The 12,972-nt window shown below is 42.5% G+C and overlaps 1 protein-coding gene across 1 annotated transcript; it reads right to left on the reverse strand.

Moving 5' to 3' along the window:
- Positions 1–12,857, reverse strand: sass6 (SAS-6 centriolar assembly protein). The gene is made up of 17 exons (XM_014149413.2): positions 12,620–12,857; positions 12,223–12,283; positions 11,545–11,624; positions 11,369–11,473; positions 11,110–11,284; positions 10,722–10,799; positions 10,483–10,602; positions 9,204–9,395; positions 8,765–8,959; positions 8,547–8,636; positions 8,131–8,310; positions 7,868–7,949; positions 7,593–7,726; positions 6,939–7,064; positions 6,502–6,605; positions 6,145–6,239; positions 1–689 (listed from the first exon to the last, which is right to left on the reverse strand). Exons 1-17 carry the CDS (start codon positions 12,682–12,684, stop codon positions 622–624), a joined length of 1,950 nt encoding a protein of 649 aa, XP_014004888.1. The 5' UTR covers positions 12,685–12,857; the 3' UTR covers positions 1–621.
- Positions 12,858–12,972: the final 115 nt, after the last annotated feature.

The raw sequence follows: 12,972 nt of genomic DNA on the forward strand, positions 1-12,972 counted from the left end.
TTCTGAAAACAAAAAGCTTTAATCTACAGATATATACACACATTAATGATCCATTTCATACACCCATATGTACAGTTTTTACACAGCAAACACTGCAGTAGCAATCATTCTGTCGTTGAGGCTCTGTTCATCAATACGCTGGTGATGACTTGCGATTAGCATGTACATGTTAACTCTATGGTTATCTTTTAGCAAATTGTTGCACCATGTGAACAGACGGCAGCTTTTCGTTGGTAGAATGTTTTCACACTGGCTCAAGTATCATTCGTACCAGGACTTGAGTACTATTGAGTGTTAAAAGTTATGAAAACACCCAGAGCAACATGATGACAGCATTAGTTATGTCAATGCTAATTACGAGTAAGACGTGATGACAAAGTTATTTTTTAAACAAACCAACAACTGTAATATTTGGCAAACCGATCAAGTGGCTTAATTACTATTGATTGGTTATCTTTTTAATAAATACTTGGAAACACAGCACAAGTTAAAAACATTAACATAGGTGGAGGTACTGTGAGAATCTGTGGTTGGTCTAACAGTTCACTCTCCTTAGTCACTGTTGTATTCAGTGGTGTGTTGTGGAGTGGACATTACAGTAGTTCTTGGCTCCATTCCTTCTCAGCCAGGGAAGTAAGCGGACGACAGAGAGTGCAGGCCAGGCTTGGCTGGTGGTGGCCTTGGAACATCTAGAGACAACAGGGGGGGAAAATGAAGTTGTATGACAGACAAAATCTGAATCTTAATTCAGCAAGGTTACTGACATAATGTGCAAGACAATAGCTGTGTTCAAATACACATACTAAATGCACTATTTGTGACGTTAATTGAGTATATAGTATGCTTATTATTAATATGGATAGTTAGTATGCCAAAGTTCCTGGCTGTCGTACTAAATTCACCAAAATATTAAGTATACATGAAGAGTACACTATTTCTGTACTTTAGGGACCATATTGCAACTCTTCAGGAAATGGGCGTGGCTTCAGTCATTTTCAGATTTTAAGAAAATGGCGGAAAATATGCAGCCAAAGTACAACGACAGCAGATACAAATTCATTGCTTTAACTAATTAGGACAATGTTAAACCATGTAAAAAAGTAATGACTTTTCAAATAAGTTACCTTACATGTTATGTTCGCTGACAAATTGTTAGTTACGCTGTCCTTACGAACCTCATTACAACCGTATGCACCTGTATATAAGCTAACGTCAGTTGGCTAATAATACAGCAAACTTGACAGTATGATAAGTATAGGCTAACTACACAACGTTTTGACTTGATTATTCACGTCATTCTCAGCTAAATGGTATCGTCGTTGTGCGTTCAATGGACATTCTGCTGCTTTCGTAAATTCGCTCTCGTCTGAGTGTACCAGAGCGCAGAATAATGAATTTACGAGCGCTCAACACCCGTTGAATGTGGCCGGTGTCAGTAAACGTCGGCCAAAAAAAGCGTAATTAAATTGTTGCCAGCAGCACAGTTACAGTCACAAACGCTCTGGATAATAAACTGCCTAACCGGCTCTGCTAGGGCGAGTAAAATGGTCAGAGTCGTCTCACTTGTGTCTGGAAGTAGCTAGCAAGCTAGCCAACATTAGCTTGGGCGCTTGACTGCCGCTGTAAAGTCAGAACGCTCAAATCAACCCTATTCCTCGGCGGAGCGTCCAGTGTGCGCTCCGGGAGCGACAATCCAGATTGAATTTAACACCACACCCGAAGTCGTAAAATGTCTAACTAGTCATTTGTAATGCTAACTAGCTAGCAAGAGGTTGCATAGCAACAGCATCAACTTCCGGTAGACCGGCAAAGAGCTAGTACGCTCAACTGAAAGGATACTGTTCGTTTACAGTATACTAAAATTAACTTACAGTATATACACTCATTATGTAGTATACAGTATGTTAGTATGGGTATTCGAACACAGCTAATGTGTATGATTTAAACTCACGCTAAAAAAGAAAAAAATGCAGAACAAACCCACCGGGCACAAACTGGTTGAATCAACTTTGTTTCAATGCAAGTTGTCAACGTATTGTAATGAAACAGCAGGCAGGGAGCAGGTCTCGAACCCTCGACCTTAAAGCCCGAAGTCAGGCGCCTATCGACTGTGCCGCAATAGCATGCTCGAGCGGCAGAGTCGATTTCCACGCTTATAAACCCAGGGTCGTTACAGTATTATGACATGGAATCTGTGTAAAGTACATTGGACAACATTTTTTTTTTAAGTGCTTGGAATCATTGTTCTTCCTCTGTCAACCATGGTTACCTGCAAGGAAACACGTGCCATCATTGCTTTGCACAAAAAGGGCTTCACAGGCAAGGATATTGCTGCCAGTAAGATTGCACCTAAATCAACCATATCATCAGATCATCAAGAACTTCAAGGAGAGCGGTTCAATTGTTGTGAAGAAGGCTTCAGGGCGCCCAAGAAAGTCCAGCAAGCGCCAGGACCGTCTCCTAAAGTTGATTCAGTTGCGGGATCGGGGCACCACCAGTACAGAGCTTGCTCAAGAATGGCAGCAGGCCGGTGTGAGTGCATCTGCACGCACAGTGAGGCAAATACTTTTGGAGGATGGCCTGGTGTCAAGAAGGGCAGCAAAGAAGTCACTTCTCTCCAGGAAAAACATCAGGGACAGACTGATATTCTACAAAAGGTACAGGGATTGGACTGCTGAGGACTGGGGTAAAGTCATTTTCTCTGATGAATCCCCTTTCCGATGTTTGGGGCATCCGGAAAAAAGCTTGTCTGGAGCGCTACCATCAGTCCTGTGTCATGCCAACAGTAAATCATCCTGAGACCATTCATGTGTGGGGTTGCTTCTCAGCCAAGGGAGTGGGCTCACTCACAATTCTGCCTAAGAACACAGCCATGAATAACGAAATGGTACCAACACATCCTCCGAGAGCAACTTCTCCCAACCATCCAGGAACAGTTTGGTGATGAACAATGCCTTTTCCAGCATGATAGTGTGGCTCAGTTGGTAGAGCATGGTGTTTGCAACACCAGGGTTGTGGGTTCGATTCCCACGGGGGACCAGTACGGGGAAAAAAATGTATGAAATGTATGCACTCACTACTGTAAGTCGCTCTGGATAAGAGCATCTGCTAAATGACGAAAATGAAAAAAATGATAGTTATCACTTTTGCCTTATGGCAAGGTGCTCTAAGTGGCTCGGGGAACAACATCGATATTATGGGTCCATGGCCAGGAAACTCCCAGACCTTAATCCCATTGAGAACTTGTGGTCAATCCTCAAGAGGCGGGTGAACAAACAAAAACCCACAAATTCTGACAAACTCCAAGCACTGATTATGCAAGAATGGGCTGCCATCAGTCAGTATGTGGCCCAGAAGTTCATTGACAGCATGCCAGGGCGGATTGCAAAGGTTTTGAAAAAGAAGGGTCAACACTGCAAATAGACTCTTTGCATCAACTTCATGTAATTGTCAATAAAAGCCTTTGACGCTTATAATTATACTTCAGTATTCCATAGTAACATCTGACCAAAAATATCTAAAGACACTGAAGCAGCAAACTTTGTGGAAATGAATGTGTCATTCTCAAAACTTGGCCACAACTGTAGATGAAGGGGAGGAGACAGGTTTAAGAAGGATTTTTAAGCCTTGAGACAATTGAGACATGGATTGTGTATATGTGCCATTCAAAGGGTGAATGAGCAAGACAAGTATTTAAGTGCCTTTGGACAGGATATGGCAGCAGGTGCCAGGCGCACCGATTTGAGTGTGTCAAGAACTGCAACGCTGTTTGGGTTTTTCCACTCTAAACAGTTTCCCATGTGTATCAAGAATGGTCCACCACCCAAAGGACATCCAGCCAACTTGACAACTGTGGAAAGCATTGGAGTCAACATGGGCCAGCATCCCTGTGGAATGCTTGACATCTTGTAGAGGCCATGCCCCGAAGAATTGAGGCTGTTCTGAAGGCAAAAGGGGGGGTGCAACTCAATGTTAGGAAGGTGTTCCTAATGTTTTGTACACTAAGTGCAAACTTTACCATCTAATTTTTTTTAAATTAGATGTACAGGCTGGGCAGCACCTCCTACTGATTTGGTCTCCCATCCAAGGTAAAAAAATTTTTTACCCCTTTTTCCTCCCCAATTTTGTGATATCCAATTCGTAGTTACAGTCTTGTCCCATCGCTGCAACTCCCGTACGGACTCGAGAGAGAGAGGCAAAGGTCGAGAGCCATGTGTCCTCCGAAACACGACCCTGCCAAGCCGCACTGCTTCTCGACACACTGCTCGCTTTACCCGGAAGCCAGCCGCACCAATGTGTCGGAGGAAACACTGTACAATTGGCGACCGTGTCAGCGTGCATGCGCCCGGCCCGCCACAGGAATCGCTAGAGCACTATGGGACAATGACATCCCGGCCAGCCAAACCCTCCCCTAATCCGGACGACGCTGGGCCAATTGTGTGAACCCGGATCTGTAGTGACAATGCAGTGCCTTAGACCTCTGCGTCATGGAATCAGGCAGAACTCCTATCAGCAATACGAGGTTTATTCGAGCAATTGCAAGGATGATCTCCCTCTCAGGATAAACCCAGATAGGATCTTGACTATTTACAAGTCCCTCAGTCTTTATATGCTCCACCAACACAAAAAGCTTCTTATCCCTCAAAGAGGGAGGCAAGCTTACAAAAGAGATACATAAGGGTAATTAGTTATACTGCCTTAAAGAATTCAAACAAACAAAAACAGGTTCTAACCAGTTCTTACAGCCTATGTGTCTTAAGATAGGGGAGTGATGAGCTTTAGAGCCTAAACAGACAGGAGAAGAATTCAAACCTGGATGGCTTTCAGTGCCACAGAGATAAGGAACAAATAACAAATCACTCCTTTGTTGAGTGTATGACGAGATTACTGGACAGCTGTGGGAAATGACCAGTGACTGTAACAAAAACATTTTGCAGTCTCAACAGCATTAGACTAATAAAATTATTTTGCTCCAACACTTTGTCACAGACTACTACCAATGTGCCATCATGAGAATGATTGAGAGATCTCTTAATAACTAAATATATTTATTGTTCCTATCGAAGTCATTCCAAAGGGTAGGTTTAACAGAGCAAATTAAATGCAACCATACTTTAGAAGTCATATATAATCAATGATAGTATTTAGGCCTATATAGCATTTGCAAAGTCATCCTCCACTAGTTTCAATTAAACCAAGGGTTAAACTAGAAAAATTGACAATACATATAGGCCTAGGGTTTCAAGCTTTGGTTGATTTTAAACAAAAATCTAAGTTAAAGAATAGGAATAAATCAAATCAAACTTTATTTAAGTCTGATTATATTAAGTCCTATTCTTTAACTTGGATTTTTGGTTGAGATGGAGACGTGAAGCCAACATATCAAATTATACATTTTTTGATAAACTGGAATTAAAATCAGACTAAGTCAGTGTCAAAAGATACATATCCTTCAATATCACTTTTGCAATACAGTAAATAACCTATTAACTTAACAAATGATGTGTTGGATTCCTGTCTCCAACTAAAACAAAAAGTTAAAAGAATAGGATTAAACCAGTGGCTCAGATTAAACGATCCAAGCATTAAAATGTTAATATTTGGTTGCGTTATCAACCAAATATAATATAGTAAATAGCCTAAAGTTAAGGCTGACTTACAAACTAATGTAACAGTATTTATTCAACCTTAAAATGAGTAACACATCCATGGCCACATTGAGGTTAGCCTACTGTAGTAGCCTAACTAGTAATGTCTTGTTATCATAGAAAGCATGCATGTTCTAGATAGCATGCAAATGTTGCAGGTCTGTGGATTGCTATAATAATCTGTGCAGAATCTCAAACAACTTTGATCTCTTGCACCATGTACTTTATTCACCCATTTTAAGTTTCACTGTGCTTCATCTAATAACAGAACCACATGACCTGGATTGCAGTTGAGATTACATTTAAAAAGGTTGAAATCTCATTGATCAACGTCTCAACCAAATATTACCCACATTTCCATGTTGAAATGATGTGCCCAGTGGGAAGGGACTTATTAAGAGGCATGTAGAGTGAACTTCCCCTCATAAACTGGCATGAATCACTCAAAAACAAATAACCCCCAGTGTCTACAAAGCAGGTATGGATGTGGTTTTACCTCTGTTGAGGTGCATGCCAGACAACAGACCACGGAGGGGAATGCTGTCGTCTCGCTTCTCGAAGTACTTGGACTCCAACCCAGCAGGCTCGCCACTACAAGTTCAAAAAAGAGAAAGAAGAATAAGACAGTTATGAAGGTGGGAAAAAGGCAGTCTGAATGGAAGGCCCAGAGAATAACGTAGATGGTCTTGGGCTCTTGCTGATGGTGATGCACCATCCAATAAACCGGGAGCTACTTTCGTGTAACAGTGAGCAGAGAAAACGTTTCTGAACACTTCCAAGTTAATTCTGATGCTGAAAGCACAACGTAAACTGGAACCACACATGGAATCCCCAAACAAAGAGCTGGACTCACTTCTCTTTGTTGGAGGGCTGAAGGGGATGCTGTACTGTGGGGCTCCCGTCCCTCACATCCAGAGGAGACATGCCGGGCTTGGTACTCATGGGGTTAAACTGGACCTGCAATTCAGTCCAGGTCAACAAAAGAGTCAGAATTCAAGCAAACCCCCGAATACAGTTGAAACGAGTTAGAAACCACAACATACAATTGAGTTCAAGCTGCCTTAACCCACACCTCATAGAATTGTATTGGTTCTTCCAGGATGAAATTATCGTCGACGTAAGGAAACTTAATTATTAGTGTTTAGGTAAATCATCCAGGTTGCTATTCATGATGTGGGCCAAATTCAAGGCTGTGTCATTGCAAAACCACACCTATTTCAACACACTTCTAAATATAGCATGAAAGTTTAATTAGAATTCAGAGTAACAAAGGAGAAAAGATGAGCCTGCCTTGGCTCCAGGGCCCTGGTTGTGTAGTGAGAAGACGGAGCGGCTGGACAGAGGGAGTTTGGAGTTCAGCGTAGATGTGATGGGGTAGCCCTGTCCGGCCGAGGGGGGACATGCTCGGCTGTCCAGCTGAAAACAAAGTCAAGCACATATGACTTGAGCTGATCTGATTGTGTGCACTTTGCTGGTTGAATCGTAACTTTAAAAAAGGTAGACTTGACAATATGATAGCATTCACAACATTGTCGAAACTTGCAGATAGAAATACAATGAATAGAGCCGACATGATTCCTTGTTATACATGTCGGAGGCAAGTTTATTCATATATCTGAAAACTCCAAATCTTTGTGTCTTGCCGCCTGCGTAACACGTCCCTACTAACAGAAAACAATCATATTTAAATCTGCCAAATGCCAATAGCAGCAGATCGTCTTAGCAGATTCAACTTTTATTGAAGTCTATAAGCAGGACGTTTCCCTGCCTGTGTATGATGTCTTATTGCAATCTGCCTTTAAGATGCATGCATACAACTCAAATTAACTTTAAAAATCGACACACGTATCTAAAGCTGCAATTAAAAACAAACACAATACCCACTGCAACTAAAACATATCAAACCAATATCTTAACGTGTACTATGACATGTTTAGTGCTTACCATGTTGTGAGATGCACTGCCCATCCTCTGTCCAGCTGAGGCTGAGAGAGCTGAAGGAGTCTCAAACTTTCCAAGGGTCTCCGGCTTCCTGGATAACTGGTTCTCATTCAGCTGTTTGTTCAGCCACATTATAACTGAAGGATAAAACAAATCCATTGTTGAGGGGGAAGACTAAAGGAATACAAACAGTAGGTCATTTGATAACAGCCAAGGTTAAGCGCAAAATCATGTAGTTGTATTTTGTGTGAACCATTTCTTTAAAAGACCTTCCATACCATTCTCGTTTGTTTTCAGCACCTCCCTGCTTTCGTCTAATTTCTGAACCGTCTCTTCCAACTGTTTCTTCAATTTCGACACCTACAGTGGAAGTTACAACAAAAAAGATCAGTCCAAACTTGACACCAAGAATGATGTCAGCGCCCACTACTCCTCAGAACTTGGCTTGCACACACACACGGTCTTTCGGCAGCCATTTCTGACAATTTTTGTTATCCTCAGATTCGCATTTAAGGTAGTAGACACTAATGGAAACACACACCTCCTCGTCTCTATGCTTGAGCTGCTGCTGAGTGTCCTGGAGGTCTCTCTGGGCTTTGTGCAGCCTCTCCTGGGTCTCCTGAAGCACCTTCTCCTGAGACACCATCACAGTGTTCTTCACCTTGATCTTCCCCACCAGGCCCCTCAGCTCTCCCTGCAGCTTCTTGATGATGCCGTTGGCCTAGGAAGTCAACATGAAGTAGTGTCAAGACGATACTTCACCCCCACCGTGTTCTTTCTCAAAGGGGACGTGATCAGACCCAAGACAAAATTGGTATCAATATTTAGACTCAAATAAGTGCATGGGTGGACAAGGAGTTGTGGATTTGAACTTGACTGGATTGAGTCTGTGACCATGTATTTTCAGACCATGACATGCATAACAAAAAGCCATGACTGGAAATGTAAGTAACCCACCTTTATGAGTTCCTCAGACAGGGATTTCACTGTGGCTTCCAGTTTTCCTATTTGGAGTTGTTTGCTTTCGGCATTTCCTTCAACTGAGTTCTACACACAAACACAGAATGTCATAATTGACATAATTCATTAATATTCATTTTAACAAAGATCCTGGCTTTTCTGACAGTATTGAGGGGGTAAATGCTCTCCATTTGCCCAGGGGACTGACTACATACCTTCTGTTGCTGAGTGGCTTCCAGCACTTCCTTGGTGCGGAGCACGAGCTGCTCCTTATCTTTCATCTCCTGCTCCAGGACTGCCACGCGCGTCTGCAGCTGGTTCACCTGACGCTCCCTCTCGTGACACTCCGTGTCCAGGGTGCCGTTCTCCCTCCGAAGAGACAGGGCCTGCTGCTTCGCTCGCTGAGACTCCTGTTCACTCACACACACGTCAGCAGGTTATTTAGACATTGGTGGTCAACATGGCGGCAAGATTTAAATTTCTCTATCAAATCAGGAATTCAATATGGATGTCCAAAAAAAACACGCATGATATGAACCGACAGATACTTATCCTAGGAGCGTTTCAGACTTAAAAGGTTTAACTGTTCACAAAAGTGGCAGTTTTTGTGAAATTTCCCCCACTAACTGAAGGCCCCTTGCTTCCCCCCCTCACCTCTTCCAGTCCCACTAGTTTGGCTTTGAAGTCGCGGATGGTGGACTCGCTCTTGTATCTCTTCTCAGTCAGGTCCCTGTTGGAGGCCTCAAGCTCGGCCAGCCTGCTCTGCAGCTGCTGGGTGCTCTTAGTGTGGGCTCCCTCGAGCTCCCGGCGCAGCTGCTCGTTTTGCTGCTGCAGCCTGGTTTGTGTCTGCACAGGGCAAGATGAGAAACACCACAAGAGAAAACCACTTATTTTGAGAGAAATCATATAAAACCTAGTAGCATGAGAACTACTTTAAAAGAAGAAGTGAGCTTCTCAGTGTACAAGAGAAAGTAGTGTACCATGTTTTCTGTCAATATACATAGTAAAATAATGGTTTATTAATAAACAACTCTAAGGGGGCCCTTTTTTCTCTCCCAAATTCTGTTTTATATTTTCCCAAATTCTGTTTCTCAGTTTATTTTTCCGGGTTTTAGATTTCTTTTGTTTTTCACTCTCAAAATTACAATAGTTCATAAAGAAACAGATGTTCTGGGTTGATGTCAATGCTTAAATCACAGAACACCATTTATTTTACGTCTGGGTAGATTTTTGTGTGTGATTCCCCTTTAATTGCGCATCTGGCCCTTTAATTGTGCATCTAGCGAGTGAGGAATGTGCCATTGAATGTTCTGGTCTAGTGATGGTTCTGTGCTGCTGCTGCTCATTTCACAGCAAAGTTTACAAATAAATAATAGATACAAATGATATACTTACTCATTATATAATTCTCCCAGGTAAACCTACTTTGCAGTTAACATTTAATTGAGAAGGTTTTTGGTTAAGTTTCTGTCAACCCACAAGACAATTATCACATCAACTGGCCACACATGGAGTGAGACAAACACGCGCACGATACAGACAGACAGGGGAATATTTCTGGAAATCAATTGGCTGAGTGTTAGGTTTGGCTTTTTAAGCCAATAGTGGCTAACCAAGGGCGGGATAATTTCAATGTTGTGTTGATTAGATAGTAGCTGGGAGCTTGCGGTGTCTACTTGTGAGATTTGTTCATGACAGTTTTTGGTGGAACACGTGAAAATTGCATGTAATTTCAGAATTGTTTGGCGAGCTTCTCATAGGTGGGCTGTGAGCTACTGGTAGCTCGCTATAAACCTGTTGAAGACCCCCGTCATCTCAAATAGATAAAAAAAACATTCAAGGTTTTATGGCTCCTGATAACTGGAATAGCACTTAGACTACTTCAGGCAGTTAACTAAACATCAGACTTATAATATGAGAAGTTACTTGATACCTCCAAAGCATTCTCCCGCTCTGCAGTGAGGTCCTGAGAGTGGCGGCTCGACAGAGCGCTTGTTTGGCTGGTCCACTCAGACCGAAGCTTGTCTAGCTCTCTGCTCTTCTCCGACAGAGTCTGTAAGACACGTTTATATGAAAGGTGACCGTTTCAAAAATCGCGACCCACTTAAGATGTTACTTCTCCCGCCTACATTTTTAGATGAATCAATCAATTCAGATCAACTACTGCTTTACCTGTTGTGTGTAGCTGAGCTGCCTCGAGAGATCATCTTCAGTCTTCTTCAGCCTCTGTTCCAACTGCTGCTTCTCCTCCTGACAGATCAAAATGGGGGGATAACTTAAAATACAACGAAGAAGTATCTCAGACTTTAGTATACTGCAGTCTGTGTTGCTTCACGGAATCTCCTTCATAGGTCTGCCATCAACCATTCCCAAGACTGAGGTCACAAAGACAACTAGGGGTGGTTTCCCAGACACAGATGAATCCTAGTCCAGGACTAAAACCAACCTCAATGGAAAAACTCCACCAAAAATGTATCTTTTTTTTTTTAAATCCAGGACTAGGCTAAATCTGTGTCCCTGAAACTAGTGTTTCTGAGGGAGTTACGGGAGATTCACTTACCTTCACACAGGAGAGACAAACTGCCAGGTACTTCTTGATCTCCACGTCAGTGCCATGTAGCAGCTTCAGAGACAGGTGAGTGAGGTGCTTGAATGCGTTGGTCTCCACAACATTGAGGTTGGCAGGGCTGTGGTCTAATACTGGGGATGATGGAGATGACAACTGGAGCAGAAATCTAGGGAAAGGAGAGCAAAGAGACGTCACGTCCATGATCTCACAGTTAGCGGAGACAATCAACAAGCTGAGAGAGTCTTCTCACCTTGGATTCTCTTTGTCTTGCTCCGAGATACACTGGTTTAGCAGGTCTATAAACTTCTGAGGAAAGGACGCAAAGTCTACCAACAGGCCCTGTTGAACTTTCAAACTGATGACAGAGAAGACGTAGGATTAGTGTATGCTCATTATAGTGGGCACAATGACTGAATTGTAAGATACCTTTGAAAGTCCTCCTCTGATATGGCAAGGTTGTACAGAAAATAAGGGTCGGTGTCATCTGTCAGTCTCACCAGCAGATCCTAGAACGCAAAGTTGTGTTAGTTACAGTGGCTTTGTCACTAACTACTTACTACCTTGAGGGAAGGACTGACATTTGGGAAAAGCAGACATGATAGGAAATCCCTTGAACAGGGGACGTGCATCGTCAACTAACGTCAATCATTATGCAGAATCCAGTCGCTAATGTTTGTAGGTCAGCCCTTGAAAACCATTAAGGTCCATGAATAGCCTAATCCATACATGCCTCCCCAGAGAGCCACCCTTTTGCAACTTTCACTTCCATTAAAACACCCACTAACAGTTATGTGGCTGTAACGCTGCATTGCTAATTAGGACTGGTGCTTCTCCATGGCGTTTTACCATGAAGTGAGAGACTGGAAACATTGTGTTGATGTCTGTTCTGAGGAAGTTACCCCGCTGTGGTATGATGTTGTATTGATGAGTCTATCTTTAAGTTGGGTATTTATGCATGCCCACAGTAGTAAGCAATGCATTTCGAGATCAATGCACTGGTTTCTGAAACACTGCTCATTCACACTATATAAAAGGAGGGAGGGTGATGATGGGAAAATAATCCAGTCTTGTAAAACACCAACCAAGGTTGTGAGCACCACTTACCCTTTTGTGGACTGGATTAGTTGTTAATTGAAGCTCAATGCCGACTCTGATATTTCCTCTCCTGTAATGTAAAGTTAGCAAGAAAGATTCAATCAATGTATTTTTAGTCGTATATTTAGGGATATTTGTTATCATCAAGCGCCATCTGGCGAGTGGCGAAGATGACATTTAACGTTACTGAACATGCTAACTTAGCTAGCTAGCAATGTAACACGTAGCACAGCTTGCTGGATAGTCTGTAGCTAGCTGATGCCCAAACACGGCTATATCAAATTGATGAGCTATCTAGTTAGGCCGCAAGTGTCGATATTGCTTGATATCTAGCTAGTTACAGTAGCTAGCTAACGTTAATTATGTTAGCTAGTTTACGGTAACGTTAGCAATCAATCGAACTTACCTTTCTTCGCAATCTTTGCATTTGACGTGCACTTGCAATCGCTTGTTAAAAAGTGTTTCTGTCATGATTGTTTCATACTCCCAAAAATGTAGTGTTTAAATTGCAAATTCCAAGGTTAGATTTGTATGGCCTTTGTTAAAAAATAAATAGGCTCTTCAATTTCGAGTTTGGCGCTTCTCTCCCGCGAATAACCGTTGGGGAAACATCCACTCGAGAAAGAGGCGACGGAAGTAACGTCGAAAAATAATGTGCGCGTTCCAGATCGTCTAGATTGCAGACGAGTGGTGGAGTAGCACAATGTGCTGCTTCACTTGTTGGTCGATCTTACAGTCAAACTACTACAACACCAAATT

The sequence above is a fragment of the Salmo salar genome, chromosome ssa16, assembly GCF_905237065.1.
Source record: "Salmo salar chromosome ssa16, Ssal_v3.1, whole genome shotgun sequence".
In the NCBI taxonomy this organism is placed as follows: Eukaryota; Metazoa; Chordata; class Actinopteri; order Salmoniformes; family Salmonidae; genus Salmo; species Salmo salar.